We start from the raw sequence: 16,525 nt of genomic DNA on the forward strand, positions 1-16,525 counted from the left end.
GACATGAGCTGGAGCCTCTCTCTTCAGCACGTATGCCTGGAAGAGGGCCATGTTGGTGTTGGGCCTGGCCTTTGCCTTCTTCAGGTAGGAAATGAAAGACTGAGCCTCCTTGCTTGGGTCTTCATACACCTCCTTCATGGACCTGCCCTTGAAGACACCAAACTCGACCATCAGACGTCCCGTGTCCCCCGTCCTCTGGGCCTCCTGCCGCATCGCCTGTTTTTTCTGGTACACCTCCACAGCCTCCCCCACCTCCCTGATCCGAGAGGTGTAGCTGAGGAACAGATGCTTACTGGCTGACAGCGGGTTGTCCCTCTCCTCTTCCCCCATACTGCTGCACGCCAGATACACTGCATACCCCAGTGAGTTCTCCAGCAGCCACCGGAACCTCTGGCCCTGGTGTTTACCAAACTGGATCCTGCAGTGAGCCAGAACAAGGAACTGGTCACCAGGATCCCCTCCATTCTGTCTCACAAAGGCAGTGGCCTCGGACAGAACCTCCTCCTTACACCTGGCTCTGGATCTCCCTGCCCCCGCAACCTCACTCCTGTTTGCCTCCTCAGTCGGCCCCATGAGGAGTTGACCCTGAGGAGTTTTGCGCAAAACGGGGTATGCATACATATTCTGAAAGGAAACAACCATAAACATTAAAAGATATTATTTGAAATCATAAATCAAAACACTTAATTTATATTTCTTTTATACTCAGCAAAGAATTTACAAATAATCAACATTTTACACAAATTTAGTAATATTTAGAATGAATTCATAAAGTAATAACGTCATGTTATTAATAAAAATGGCACTTGGTTGTATAAGACCGAGTATTTTTTTTTTGTAATGTACTGTATTCAGCAGGACAATCTCCGTAAAGCAAGGGTTTGAAAACGCATTATAATCGCTTAACCGGCAATTCCTTACTATGCGGCGAAACGTCCAACATAAACAATGCTCAGCGCGCATGCGCACATCGGTTAAAAGCAGCGAGTACTGTTTTTATCTAGTTTTTAGTACCTTTTCATTGCCTCAAAAATACTTTTTGCACGCATTACCCTCTCAAACTCTTAAACACACTCGTACTCTTAACCATTGTGTTTTTGTGTTAGCTTTGAAGCAGTTGACCACATTAGTCACGCAGCGTATTTTAAACAGTCGTTATTTATATCCGCCGACCACGAGGCACGAGCTACGACACCGTTACCCATTTATCTGTTAACAGAGAAAATGTTTTCAAACACAACGTACACTAAAGCAGTTCTGATTACTTGCATTAAGAGTTATGCGATGACAAACAACTGGGACACAAGTTAGAAGAGACACGAGCGGCGAAGAACACACGAACTCTACTCACGACGAGACCATTACACATTTATCGGTTAACAGGGAAAATGTTTTAAAACACAACGTTCACTAAAGCAGTTGTGATTACTTGCATAAAGAATTAAGCGATGAAAAACTACTGGGACACAAGTTAGAAGAGACACGAGCGGCGAAGAACACACGAACTCTACTCACGACGAGACCATTACACATTTAGCGGTTAACAGAGAAAATGTTTTCAAACATAAAGTTCACTAAAGCAGGTCTGATTGCTTGCAATAAAGAATGAAGCGACGACAAACTACAGCGACACGAGCAGCGAACACGAGGCAGGCACGACCTCCACTCACGACATCGCCCGCTACAAAATATTTCTAACGAGTTCATTAATGAGTATAACAGTACGCTTTACACATTTATCTATTAACAGAGAAAGATACTTTCGAACTTACCGTTGTTCACTGAAGCAGTCAGTCCTCCTGGTAACTTGCAATGAAGAATGAATGAAGTGACGACACGACGGCAGACAAATATAGCTACCGGCTAAGGCCGCGATGTGCGCATGCGCACGGGGTCTGCGCCGATTGGCTTTCTATCTTCCCCAACTATCCTAACTTCCGCGAGCTCCGCTGTGATTGGCTTATTTCTTCCCTAACTTTCCCTAAATTTCCGCGAGCTCAGCGCCGATTGGCTTATTTTGCCCTAACTTCTCCCTAATTTTGCTCTAACATCAGAGTGCAGGAGGCGCATGCGAGAGGTAGGGGGATCGATGCCCTCATTCTCCAGTTGTCAATGGGTTGGCAGTCTTTTATGGTCTCAAAAACCATGGATTAAACCTCAAGCCAGATAGTTTTTTCAAGCTCGTCAATAGGCTCAGATCTGGTTTGTATTTCAAAAACAAAGACACTTCTTCTGTTTTGCATCTCGAAACAAAAGACACTTCTTTAAGAACAATTTTGTCCAAATTTAGGAAGCGACCTCTCACCTAACAGCCCAAAGATAACTAATCAACACATTTCAGAATCAGATAAAGAAGGGCTCCAAAATAAAAATTTGAATTACAAACCAGCCCAGAGATGAAGGAACAATGACCAATTGCCCCGTGTCTAACTTTCTACTTCACGGTGGCCAGCATGATTGAAAGAGACGAGTCACATTCCACCTTCTTCCGATAAACACTTTGACCTATTACTGTGGTTTCGCAAGCCCGAGAAAAACTGGGGATGCATGGTGCAGATGAACGAAGCGGAAATTGGAGCAACCGCGCTTGTTTCAGTTTGGCCCGGCACCTGTGGAACTGGTCCCAAGCCAGATACAACACCAAGTACCAAATGCAAGAACACGATGACTGATAACTAATCAACAAGTTTCAGAATCAGATAAAGAAAGGCTCCAAAATTAAAGTTCAAATTTCAAAGGAACCCAGAGATGAAGGATCAAAGACCAATTGCCTCGTGTCTAACTTTCTCCTTCGAGGTGGCCAGCATCACAGAAAGAGACGAGTCACATTGCACCTTCTTACAATAAACACTTTGACCTATTACTGTGGTTTCACAAGCCCGAGAAAAACTGGGGATGCATGGTGCAGATGAACGAAGCGGAAATTGGAGCAACCGCGCTTGTTTCAGTTTGGCCCTTTACCTGTGAAACTGGTCCCAAGCCAGATACAACACCAAGTACCAAATGCAAGAACACGATGACTGATAACTAATCAACAAGTTTCAGAATCAGATAAAGAAAGGCTCCAAAATTAAAGTTTGAATTTCAAAGGAACCCAGAGATGAAGGAACAAAGACCAATTGCCTGGTGTCTAAATTTCTCCTTCGAGGTGGCCAGCATCACTGAAAGAGATGAGCCACATTCCACATTCTTCCAGTGAAGACTTTGACCCATTACTGTGTTTTCGCAAGCCTGAGAAGAACTGGAGATGCATGGTGCAGATGTACAAAGCAGAAATTGGAACACTTGCAATTGTTTCAGTGTGGTCTACCCCAGTAGAATTGGTTTCAAGCCAGATACACCACCAAGTAGCAAATGCAAGAACACGATGAGGATGGGATTCGAACCCATGCGTGTAGAACACAATGGATTAGCAGTCCATCACCTTAACCACTCGGTCACCTCATCACTATCTTAGCAATAAATCTCAGGGCAACGGAGTGACCTACGCCAACTGTATCCGTATGTTTCACTGACAATAGTATCGTTGCCCAGTTTCTTCATGTTGAAGGGGAATTAGCTCAAGTGGTAGAGCGCTCGCATAGCGTGCGAGAGGTAGGGGGATCGGTGCCCTCATTCTCCAGTTGTCAATGGGTTGGCAGTCTTTTATGGTCTCAAAAACCATGGATGAAACCTCAAGCCAGATAGTTTTTTCAAGCTCGTCAATAGGCTCAGATCTGGTTTGTATTTCAAAAACAAAGACACTTCTTCTGTTTTGCATCTCGAAACAAAAGACACTTCTTTGAGAACAATTTTGTCCAAATTTAGGAAGCGACCTCTCACCTAACAGCTCAAAGATAACTAATCAACACATTTCAGAATCAGATTAAGAAGGGCTCCAAAATAAAAATTTGAATTACAAACCAGCCCAGAGATGAAGGAACAATGACCAATTGCCCCGTGTCTAACTTTCTACTTCACGGTGGCCAGCATGACTGAAAGAGACGAGCCACATTCCACCTTCTTCCGATAAACACTTTGACCTATTACTGTGGTTTCGCAAGCCCGAGAAAAACTGGGGATGCATGGTGCAGATGAACGAAGCGGAAATTGGAGCAACCGCGCTTGTTTCAGTTTGGCCCGGCACCTGTGGAACTGGTCCCAAGCCAGATACAACACCAAGTACCAAATGCAAGAACACGATGACTGATAACTAATCAACAAGTTTCAGAATCAGATAAAGAAAGGCTCCAAAATTAAAGTTTGAATTTCAAAGGAACCCAGAGATGAAGGAACAAAGACCAATTGCCTGGTGTCTAAATTTCTCCTTCGAGGTGGCCAGCATCACTGAAAGAGATGAGCCACATTCCACATTCTTCCAGTGAAGACTTTGACCCATTACTGTGTTTTCGCAAGCCTGAGAAGAACTGGAGATGCATGGTGCAGATGTACAAAGCAGAAATTGGAACACTTGCAATTGTTTCAGTGTGGTCTGCCCCAGTAGAATTGGTTTCAAGCCAGATACACCACCAAGTAGCAAATGCAAGAACACGATGAGGATGGGATTCGAACCCATGCGTGTAGAACACAATGGATTAGCAGTCCATCACCTTAACCACTCGGTCAAAAAAGGGGCATAGTGGACTGCCTGCGAGGGGGAAGGAGGGGGAAAAGAGGGGGAAGAGGGAAAAAGAAAAGGAGAAAAAAAGGAGGAAATACTGCACTATTTGCATGTTTTCTTACTTTATCATCTCAACAATGTTTATAGTCAATTCATCACTAGGTGTTTTGGCACTTTAACAGTCATGTTTCTTTTGGGATTTGAACTCACAACCAACGATCCAATGCGGCACATTAGACCTACCAGTGCTTGTACGACCAAAACAATGTGTGTGTACATATACGTAAATGTAGATGGCCCTTACATAACATATCCTCTCATCTTTTCAAAAAGTTTAATTATCTGCAAGATTATTTTATGTTTGAATGATTATTAGGTATGTCTTCTCAATGAAAATAAATTCAGAATAAAACAAATTACCAAGGAGAAAACAGTTAATAATAACATGACCACATAGTAAGGACAGCAATTCTTTTTATTTTTTGCATGAATATTCATAATATATATTATATTATAGTATTAAAAAAGAAAATATAAAAGATACTGAAGTGCAAATGAATGTGTGCAAACAGGATGTGACAAATAAAGTTACGAATATTGGTGACACCTACTACTGCAAATTCCTCCTCCAGTCATCCATATAAATAAAAGACAGCAAAGTACAAATGAATGTGTGCAAAAAGGATGTGACGAAGAAAGTCACAAATATTGGTGAAGAGCTTGCTGTACTGGAGGAGCATTGTTAAATAGAGGAGGATGCTGCGCTGGAGGAGCATGTGCAAATGGAGGATAATGGGCAAACTGAGAGTGCAGAAATAGATGATAAAATGGAGGATACTGGGACGGAGGAGGTGGCCCGTACTGTGTAGGATACAACACACAGGTTCCTTCTAGGCTGCCAGAGTGCGCTGGCGGAGGAAAGCTTCTCCTTCATGGTTTTCAGGCTCTTCAAAAGTCATGACTAAATGTGCGTGTTGCACAGGGGCAGCCGGGAGTGTGTTCACTGGAGGAGAGGCTCTTTGGCCAGGTGCAGCTGTTTGGGAAGTATATTGCCTTGCAGCAGCATGTCCCTCTCCTTCCTCTTATCCCTCCTAAGCAGCCTACAGGACAAACATACATGCATAATATCATACAAAGTTGTTTATATTAAGTTATTCTACATTTTCCTTGCATATGTTTTTTTAGGTTAAATCATTATAAATTGTCATGACTGCTTGCAAATGAAATAACATACCATTAAGAGACAGCCTGTTGTGTGCTTGCTCAAACTCTTCGACAAGTGTGAGGCAAACACACTCACTGACTCTGTTGACTTCAGGGTCTTAGGCTGCTTGGCCGTGAGTCATGTAGAGTCTGTAAGAGACAAAGATAACATAATTTGAATTGAACACTTTTCACGGAGACATACACTCCCTCTTATTCAATGATTTGTATTGAATAAAGATGATAGCAAATTGTGGTCAAGCACCTTTCTGCCACCTGCAATCCAGGAGCAGAGCCACTCAGCTACCTTGATGCTCTCCATGGTCCTGCTGAAACCCATGCCTTTGTTCTAGCCTTCTGGGGGTATCTAATGAGTGAAAGAGACATCGAAATGTTTTATTTGGTTTTCCGGACCAGGACCCTGGCCTGTACTATAAAAGAAGTAAAAGGAATCAGTATTCAATATATCTTAATGCAACCAATGAGCAGGAGGTGATGAATACTGCATTGAAGCGTAAAAGTAAGCTGTCCACCGACTGTCATGGTATTGACATGTTTCTTGTCAAAAAAGTTATACATAGCATAGCAACGCCCTTCACCTATATTTGTAATTTATCGTTTCGATCGGGTTGTTCCCAAACCAAATGAAAATTGCTAAAGTAATTCCAATACACAAAAATGACAGTAAACACAAATGACAGACCGATATCACTATTACCACAATTTTCAAAAATCTTGAAAAAACTATTTACCTAATAAACGCACTAATAAACGAAGTGATGTCATATCTTGATGATAGTGCACTCCACACTTTGTACTGTTCCTTAGTGCTCCCATATTTCACCTATTGTATTGAAGTGTGGGGAAACCATTATAAATCCACCATCAACTCATTAGTCATACTGCAGAAACAAGCAGCACGGATTATACATAAGGTCGGATTTCTTGATCACACTCATCATTTGTTTGCTCATTCTAAAACTATAAAAAAAAAAAAAAATCAAAGATCTTGTCAACTATCATACAGCTATAATGTTATTTAAAGCATATAATAAATTACTGCCATATACGGTAATATACAAAACCTTTTTCAGGTTCGTGAGAGTGTGTATAGTTTGCGAGGCTCTGGAGATTTTATGTCACCGAGATTTCGAACTACTCACAAACGTTTTTGTGTGTCTGTATGTGGAGTGAAACTTTGGAACAATTTAGACATTCAATTCAAGCATTGTCAAAATTGTTGTATAAAAATATGGTCTGGCAGTAGTATCCCACAAAGTAAAGATGTTGGACAATGTGATCAGGGGTGGGATAAAATAAGCTCTTTCTTCTTCCCACTCCCTTTCGAGTACAAATAATTTGTTAAATTATAAAGTATTTCTGTTTCCTGTGCATGCTCAAAATAAAAAAGCATCATCATCATCATTTGTCCCATGGAATGTACATATAATTATGGCAGGGTGGCAACCCTGGTCCTCGAGAGCCGCAATCCAGCTTGTTTTCCATGTCTCCCTCCTCCAACACACCTGAATCAGGATTGTTATCAGGCAACTGCAGAGCTTGCGGATGAGCTGATCATTTAATTCAGGTGTGTTAAAGGAGGGAGACATGGGAAACAAGCTGGATTGCGGCTCTCGAGGACCAGGGTTGGCCACCCCTGAATTATGGTGTACAAACTAGTGACTATTTTGTACCTTGAAGCAAATGTACCTGGAACAAAAGTGCGCTGGTGTCGGTGAAAGCCGTTTTCCATTTCTTGGACCCTGGCTGTTTACCAATTGAAAAATGGAATTGGCCCCGGGCATATTTGAAGCAGATGTCCTTCCAGTAGCTACCCGGCTTCCCTGTTTTTGTCATCTGTAAAAATTAAATAAAGAGCAGGACAGGTTCATGTAAAATTTTGCATTCCAATGTTAAAAATAATTTTGTTTTAAGAAGTGCCTTTTTTTAACCACATGCTTAGACTTTATGGACACCCAAAGTTGACTTTTTAATTATAGTACTATGTATACAATGAACTCTAAAGTGTTTATGTATCATTTATTTAAAAATTGTGATATAGAAGATGAATGAATTAATATACAAGGCCCCTTAAAGAACTTGGAGAAAAACACATACGAGTCTAGAGAATATATTCTTTAAGACGTGTCTCTTTTTACCGTATGCTTAGACGATACTATATAATGTGTTAATGCATTATTTTTTAAATTGTGAGATTCAATATTAACGAATGAATATACTAGACCTCTTTGAGAACTTGGAGAAAACATACGAGACTAAAGAATGTTTTTAGCGATCTGATTGTTTCGATCCTCCATACACGACAACAGGGCGGAAAACTAAATAGTCATTGTTTTATCCCGCGGTTTTCCATTCGTCTTGCATGTTTTGTTGCCTTTATTTTCACTTACCTTTCTCCGATTGTTTCTTCATTGCGGCGGAAAACATGGCTGACACGCGAAGCCTCCTCCTCCACGTCACTGTGCGCCGGCTTGCTACATCCGGGTCTTTTTCTTCATCCGGGTCTTTTTCGTTCGGAAGTGTTTGGACCTTCGTTCGGAAGTGTTCGGACCTACGTTCGGACCTTTTGTTATGTCGCCGTTCGGACCTCTTGTTATTTGTTCGGACCTGTTCGGAAATGTTAGGACCTTAAAGCAGCCCAACTGCTCGCGGGTGCGGCCACCTCATCACTATCTTAGCAATAGATCTCAGGGCAACGGGAGTGACCTACGCCAACTGTATCCGTATGTTTCACTGACAATAGTATCGTTGCCCAGGTTCTTCATGTTGAAGGGGAATTAGCTCAAGTGGTAGAGCGCTCGCTTAGCGTGCGAGAGGTAGGGGGATCGATGCCCTCATTCTCCAGTTGTCAATGGGTTGGCAGTCTTTTATGGTCTCAAAAACCATGGATGAAACCTCAAGCCAGATATTTTTTTCAAGCTCGTCAATAGGCTCAGATCTGGTTTGTATTTCAAAAACAAAGACACTTCTTCTGTTTTGCATCTCGAAACAAAAGACACTTCTTTGAGAACAATTTTGTCCAAATTTAGGAAGCGACCTCTCACCTAACAGCCCAAAGATAACTAATCAACACATTTCAGAATCAGATAAAGAAGGGCTCCAAAATAAAAATTTGAATTACAAACCAGCCCAGAGTTGAAGGAACAATGACCAATTGCCCTGTGTCTAACTTTCTACTTCACGGTGGCCAGCATGACTGAAAGAAAAGAGACGAGTCACATTCCACCTTCTTCCGATAAACACTTTGACCTATTACTGTGGTTTCGCAAGCCCGAGAAAAACTGGGGATGCATGGTGCAGATGAACGAAGCGGAAATTGGAGCAACTGTGCTTGTTTCAGTTTGGCCCTGCACCTGTGGAACTGGTCCCAAGCCAGATACAACACCAAGTACCAAATGCAAGAACACGATGACTGATAACTAATCAACAAGTTTCAGAATCAGATAAAGAAAGGCTCCAAAATTAAAGTTCGAATTTCAAAGGAACCCAGAGATGAAGGAACAAAGACCAATTGCCTCGTGTCTAACTTTCTCCTTTGAGGTGGCCAGCATCATGGAAAGAGACGAGCCACATTCCACATTCTTCCAATAAACACTTTGACCTATTACTGTGGTTTCGCAAGCCCGAGAAAAACTGGGGATGCATGGTGCAGATGAACGAAGCGGAAATTTGAGCACCTGCAATTGTTTCAGTTTGGCCCTGCACCTGTGGAACTGGTCCCAAGCCAGATACAACACCAAGTACCAAATGCAAGAACACGATGACTGATAACTAATCAACAAGTTTCAGAATCAGATAAAGTCTCCAAAATTAAAGTTTAAATTTCAAAGGAACTCAGAGATGAAGGAACAAAGACCAATTGCCTGGTGTCTAACTTTCTCCTTCGAGGTGGCCAGCATCACTGAAAGAGACGAGCCACATTCTTCCAGTGAAGACTTTGACCCTTTACTGTGTTTTCGCAAGCCTGAGAAGAACTGGAGATGCATGGTGCAGATGTACAAAGCAGAAATTGGAACACTTGCAATTGTTTCAGTGTGGTCTGCCCCAGTAGAATTGGTCTCAAGCCAGATACACCACCAAGTAGCAAATGCAAGAACACGATGAGGATGGGATTCGAACTCATGCGTGTAGAACACAATGGATTAGCAGTCCATCACCTTAACCACTCGGTCACCTCATCACTATATTAGCAATAGATCTCAGGGCAACGGGAGTGACCTACGCCAACTGTATCCGTATGTTTCACTGACAATAGTATCGTTGCCCAGGTTCTTCATGTTGAAGGGGAATTAGCTCAAGTGGTAGAGCGCTCGCTTAACAGGCGCAAAGGTGGGAGCGGACCACGGGGCGGCATTGATACTCGGGTTACAGGTAGACTAATGATAAATTGCTTCACATTTGGGCCTCAATACATGAATTTGTTTAAAATATATATGTACATATATATATAAAGTTCTTCAGCGAACTTTCATGGAGCACGAGTGGCCACGTAGTGTATGTGATATGAGGTTACTTAATGGAAAAGGGTGTAAGAAATGGAAAAATATTTCAATCAAAAGTTCATAAGTCACCTTTTCATCAGTATTTTCGCTTTATTTGCGCAATAATTATATTAGTATTCAAATGTTCATCGTCTGATAGTCTGCAGCCGTTTCGTTCATTCACTTGGGTGGGCAATGTAAAGTTTCACCCAGCAACAGCACAGCCAACAGGGTCGCGATCACATGAATATAATGTAAGAACACAAGATGCAGGATGTGTGCTGTGAGCCAATAACGATGAACGTCGTCATTTGTCGGCATTTTCCGTCCGGACTGTTCCTGAAATAAAAATAATTGAGTTAAACGTTTTGTGTAGGTAATGTTCAATCTGCCCTGCAACAACGAAGCCAACGGGATGGCGAAAACATAAATATAATGTACGGAACTAGATGCGGGATGCGCGCTGTGAGCCTATAACGATAGGCATCGTCAACTTCCGTCCGAGCTGTTCCTTAAATGAAAATAATTGAGCCAAACGAAATAAATATCTTTTTGTTCAACATCCCAACAGAATCAGAGCCACGTTAATGTTTTTGCCATCGTGTCACTGGCACACCGTGTCAGCCGACTGAGGCTTAGCCTACAGCTGTCAACACTATTTATTGTATCCCCTTCTCTGACTACACAGAGTAATCCATTCAGTCTTCACTCGCGATGTACTACTTGTAAACACTTATTAGTCCCCCTTACTGCCGATTACTTTATGCAGTGCATGATTACACGTTCCACACTGATTTGACGAAGCAAAGGTAGCTCATAGCATAGCAGCAGCCCCGAGCTCGCCGCCTTTGGATGACGTCATATTGCCCAGACGGGTGGTCGCTAATGACCAGTGTTGTTAATTTTACTTTAAAAAAGTAATTAATTACAGTTACAAATTACTTCTCCCCAAAAGTAATTGCGTTAGTAACTCAGTTACCTGAATGTAAGAGTAATTAGTTACTTGGGAAAGTAACTAGTGTTAATTTTTTTTTTTTCCTCAAAAAAAAAAAAAAAAACCCCAAAAAAACAGAAAAAATGTGAAGTTTAAAGGGTTTGAAGGACAATTGGCCCTAGCCCAATTCTTTACCCTCCACTTAACTAGACACAAGGGTATTGCGGTAACTACAGTGCCTTGCAAAAGTATTCGGCCCCCTTGAATCTTGCAACCTTTCGCCACATTTCAGGCTTCAAACATAAAAATATGAAATTTAATTTTTTTGTCAAGTATCAACAACAAGTGGGACACAATCGTGAAGTGGAACAACATTTATTGGATAATTTAAACTTTTTTAAGACATAAAAAACTGAAAAGTGGGGCGTGCAATATTATTCGGCCCCTTTACTTTCAGTGCAGCAAACTCACTCCAGAAGTTCAGTGAGGATCTCTGAACGATCCAATGTTGTCCTAAATGACCGATGATGATAAATAGAATCCACCTGTGTGTAATCAAGTCTCCGTATAAATGCACCTGCTCTGTGATAGTCTCAGGGTTCTGTTTAAAGTGCAGAGAGCATTATGAAAACCAAGGAACACACCAAGCAGGTCCGAGATACTATTGTGGAGAAGTTTAAAGCCGGATTTGGATACAAAAAGATTTCCCAAGCTTTAAACATCTCAAGGAGCACTGTGCAAGCCATCATATTGAAATGGAAGGAGCATCAGACCACTGCAAATCTACCAAGACCCGGCCGTCCTTCCAAACTTTCTTCTCAAACAAGGAGAAAACTGATCACAGATGCAGCCAAGAGGCCCATGATCACTCTGGATGAACTGCAGAGATCTACAGCTGAGGTGGGAGAGTCTGTCCATAGGACAACAATCAGTCGTACACTGCACGAATCTGGCCTTTATGGAAGAGTGGCAAGAAGAAAGCCATTTCTCAAAGATATCCATAAAAAGTCTCGTTTAAAGTTTGCCACAAGCCACCTGGGAGACACACCAAACATGTGGAAGAAGGTGCTCTGGTCAGATGAAACCAAAATATAACTTTTTGGCCACAATGCAAAACGATATGTTTGGCGTAAAAGCAACACAGCTCATCACCCTGAACACACCATCCCCACTGTCAAACATGGTGGTGGCAGCATCATGGTTTGGGCCTGCTTTTCTTCAGCAGGGACAGGGAAGATGGTTAAACTTGACGGGGAGATGGATGCAGTCAAATACAGGAACATTCTGGAAGAAAACCTGTTGGTATCTGCACAAGACCTGAGACTGGGACGGAGATTTATCTTCCAACAGGACAATGATCCAAAACATAAAGTCAAATCTACAATGGAATGGTTCAAAAATAAACGTATCCAGGTGTTAGAATGGCCAAGTCAAAGTCCAGACCTGAATCCAATCGAGAATCTGTGGAAAGAGCTGAAGACTGCTGTTCACAAACACTCTCCATCCAACCTCACTGAGCTCGAGCTGTTTTGCAAGGAAGAATGGGCAAGAATGTCAGTCTCTCGATGTGCAAAACTGATAGAAACATACCCCAAGCGACTTGCAGCTGTAATTGGAGCAAAAGGTGGCGCTACAAAGTATTAACGCAAGGGGGCCGAATAACATTGCACGCCCCACTTTTCAGTTTTTTATTTGTTAAAAAAGTTTAAATTATCCAATAAATTTTGTTCCACTTCACGATTGTGTCCCACTTGTTGTTGATTCTTGACAAAAAATTAAAATTTTATATCTTTATGTTTGAAGCCTGAAATGTGGCGAAAGGTTGCAAGGTTCAAGGGGGCCGAATACTTTTGCAAGGCACTGTAAATAGTAACCTTTGCTATGTGTGGAAGTCATTTAAAGTTGTGAATCAACCGTTAAAGTTGTTAAAACTGCTCCCGTTATTGCATTAGTTCCCTTTTGTCTACTTTAAACATGTGTACGTTTTAAAACTGTTTCATCATTTAAAGACAGATTTAAGTTAAGATTTTGCCGATTTAGGAGCATTTTAGATTTGACAAAAAAAAAAAAAAAAATTTACTTAGGTTCGCTAGGAAGGATCTCTACATCAGAGCCTTCCTGAGAGGTCTACTGCTTTAAGATGGCGGCTGTTTACTAACGCATGTAGTCCTTAAAACATGTTGCCAATGCAGCTGTGTCTGTTTTTGCATCTAGTTCTATAATATGATATCTACTGTGTCATGTGGGCGTAGTTTGTCGGCTATGGCTACAGTCAGGTATTATTGGAGCCACCTAGCATCGCGGTTGCAACGGCGTCTTCCCCACTCCTGCTCTGCTCTCTCGTCTCCGTGAGTCCGTTTCTCTCAGACTTTTATTCAACCAACTTAGTAACGCATGCCTTTCCCGCCTCAGTAACGGTAACGGCGTTGCCAAGATGAGAAAAGTAATTAATTAGATTACTCATTACTGAAAAAAATAACGCTGTTAGTAACGCCGTTATATTCTAACGCCGTTATTAACAACACTGCTAATGACGTGGGGAAGTTTGCAAAGAAGGACTCGCTGACAAATGGACACCGTTATGTCACATTCAGCGCGTGTTTCAAATGTGGTTGAAAAATTTATAGTCGCTTTTTATCACATTTAAATGAAATGTTTCATTCAGAATTAAATATAAACAGTATTTTAATTCTTACATAAATATAATATTATATAGATTTTATTTTAGATACATTTTCACTGCTACGGTATCTGTCATTGATTTTTTAGTACTAAATAAATACCATTAATGAGGGTTGTTGTTTTTGTCATTTTTCAGATGGAGGCAATTTTCAAACAACTGGGACCAATTAAAGCGCGCCTTGTCACTTTACGGAGCGTAAATATCGTCATTGGGCCCTCAATGAGCAAGGGGACTTAAAAAGTGACAAAATGGTCACGACAACTCTCGCCGCGCTCTCAGACGGCAGTACTGTCTGTACGATGGTGCTGAATGAGAGCGTGGCAGGGGCTGTCCTACCTGGCCGAACATATTTAATCAGAAATTATGGCATTGGCAAGAAGGAGAGTGGGGTCCTCCTCACCAAGAGGAATACTGAATTTTTCATCACCTCAAATATTTCAGTTGGGCCAGAAATCGTCATCAAAGCAAAAGAACTCCTATTTCAACCAACAAGGTTGGTGGACCTGAAGGAGGTTGGAGTGGAGGAGGAGGGACTCATTACTGTTGAGGGAGTCCTAGCGGATGTAAATATACAGTAACTCTTGCTCTGTCTCCTAAAAGATGGAAATTAACATTCACTCATTATTTACCCCACTGTATGTTTGTCCTATTTATTTATCTTTGTTATTAGATGAGGCCGATCAGATTGATTCGCCAGCATGGCTCCGAAGCAGTCCCGCTGCGAATTATTTATTTGAAAAAAGTAAGTTAAATCAAACTAAAGTCAATGTGTTTAATTGCCAGTCTTGTGACACCATGTTGGGGTAAAGATTATCTTCACAGAAGGATGGATTTTCATGTTGTATACCTTTTTTTTCCCATTAGTATTGATATTTAAATATCTTCTTATTATCTGTTATTTCAGGAAGGTGCCCAAGTGAAAATTTTGATCTGGCACCAAGCGAACTTGACTGCATTAAAACCTGGGCTGAAATACACTTTCAGCCACCTGAGGGCACAACAGTCAGATTATGGATTTTCCTTCAACACCTCAGAGGACACCCAAATAAAAGTATGTTACCTGAATAAATTATTATTCATTTATATCATTATAGTTATTACTTTTATTGTGTTATATGTTGTTCTTAGTATTATTATTTTATATTTTAATTGTTAGGTATTTCTCACCGTATTTCGCGTGCAATGCAAGTGTCAAAATGTATTTTTTGTGTCCCCTCTTGCTCGGTAGCACTATTGCTAATCAGTGTTTCTATATGGAGGCATTTCATTTAAGTAATATCTGGAGGTTAATCCTAAATGCCTATAATACCTGACCCCCACCCCGCCCCACACATACCTTTGCCCACACACACACCCATGCTCACACACACCAGTATAACGAGGGAATTGAATGTAGGCCTGGCACTATTGAAATTTTTAATAATCAAAATTCTTTTCGAAATGAATTCTATTGAGTATTCATCGCTCTGTCAGTCCTGCTTTTTCCACGCTTGATAAAGCTATGTATTTTATATCCTACTCCTAACCTGTTCTACTTATTTTTTCTACAGGAATGTGAGGAAGATATTGTTTTCCAAATGGACGGATATTTTATTACTGGTGAAAATATGGATGTCGTCGACATAAATGGCGAAAAAAAGTCCATCCCTCTGGATGTCTGGAGGGATAATTTTTCCCATGACCCAGATATTCCAGAGGGGGGCCTGTCACTAACATTGAGGGTGGTCGAGGGTGTGGTGTGTTTAATCGTTTAATGGTGTAATTGTTATGGTTGTTACTTTATGTTCATGTTCTCTTATGGTATTTGTTGTTGTTGTAAAAGTTTGTTACTTCTCTACATAACTATGTTCTTCTAGATGGCCCATTTATTCTTGCCCCTTTTATAAAAAAATTCCTTATCTGAGTTTCATTAAATATGTCCATGACTTCCAGGTTTGAGATTTTTTGTATGTAGCAATATTTTTCACCTGGTCAACTTCATTAAGCTAGGCCATAGTCCACTGTGTGGATATTGTTTTCTCAAAACGCCGCTCTAACTTTTTAAAGGGTAGACTGATTATAAATTGTTTCTCATTTGCGTCTCAATACATGTCTTTGGCAAATATTAATGTTAAGTTCTACTAACATGCTAATTTTAATGTAACACGAGTTGCCACACACTGTACATGGTGAGATTACTTAATGGAAAATGATGTAAGAAATGGAAAAAATTTTTAATAATTCATATTTGTCACATTCATCAGTATTTTCAAATTATTTGCACAAAAATAATTTGCATGATTTTATTAATTGATAGTAAACTGTTCGCCATCTGATAGTTGACAGCCCTCATTGCCGGACAATGTTCAGTTTTGCCTGGTAACAGCAGAGCGAAGTGAGTTTATTCCCGTTATAACTGGACATTGGAGGCCCTTCTTAAACACTCATTTGTAAGGGAGCACACGAAGTAAAAGGTAAGTGCATTTATTAAAGGGTATGACAACACTTGGGGAAATGCTAATATTCCATCATTTATCCATCAACGCATGCCTTTTAAATTCATATCATGCCACTTCGTGTAATTACACACATCGCAACACCAAGAAAATGATAGAAATTAGGTC

The 16,525-nt window shown here is 41.0% G+C and overlaps 1 protein-coding gene and 2 non-coding genes across 3 annotated transcripts; 1 reads left to right on the top strand and 2 right to left on the bottom strand.

Annotated features, from left to right (window-relative positions):
- Nucleotides 1-3,365: 3,365 nt before the first annotated feature.
- Nucleotides 3,366-3,447, bottom strand: trnas-gcu (transfer RNA serine (anticodon GCU)). The gene has a single exon. It is a non-coding gene; the product is annotated as a tRNA-Ser (tRNA).
- A 6,475-nt stretch (nt 3,448-9,922) lies between these two features.
- On the bottom strand, nt 9,923-10,004 carry trnas-gcu (transfer RNA serine (anticodon GCU)). Its single transcript has one exon. It is a non-coding gene; the product is annotated as a tRNA-Ser (tRNA).
- A 4,106-nt stretch (nt 10,005-14,110) lies between these two features.
- LOC130918455 (uncharacterized) lies at nt 14,111-15,913 on the top strand. Its single transcript, XM_057840155.1, has 4 exons — nt 14,111-14,485; nt 14,593-14,664; nt 14,827-14,973; nt 15,473-15,913. The coding sequence occupies exons 1-4, from the start codon at nt 14,171-14,173 to the stop codon at nt 15,674-15,676; spliced, it is 738 nt and encodes a 245-aa protein (XP_057696138.1). The 5' UTR covers nt 14,111-14,170; the 3' UTR covers nt 15,677-15,913.
- The last annotated feature ends 612 nt before the right edge of the window (nt 15,914-16,525 follow it).

This window comes from Corythoichthys intestinalis, chromosome 7, assembly GCF_030265065.1.
Source record: "Corythoichthys intestinalis isolate RoL2023-P3 chromosome 7, ASM3026506v1, whole genome shotgun sequence".
NCBI lineage: Eukaryota > Metazoa > Chordata > Actinopteri > Syngnathiformes > Syngnathidae > Corythoichthys > Corythoichthys intestinalis.

Excerpts from the sequence above, each read along its gene's own strand:
- LOC130918455 (XM_057840155.1), top strand. The coding sequence starts at position 14,171 with ATGGTCACGACAACTCTCGCCGCGCTCTCAGACGGCAGTACTGTCTGT. Across the intron at positions 14,486-14,592 it reads TTGAGGGAGTCCTAGCGGAT|ATGAGGCCGATCAGATTGAT; the intron begins GTAAATATACAG and ends CTTTGTTATTAG. Across the intron at positions 14,665-14,826 it reads GAATTATTTATTTGAAAAAA|GAAGGTGCCCAAGTGAAAAT; the intron begins GTAAGTTAAATC and ends CTGTTATTTCAG.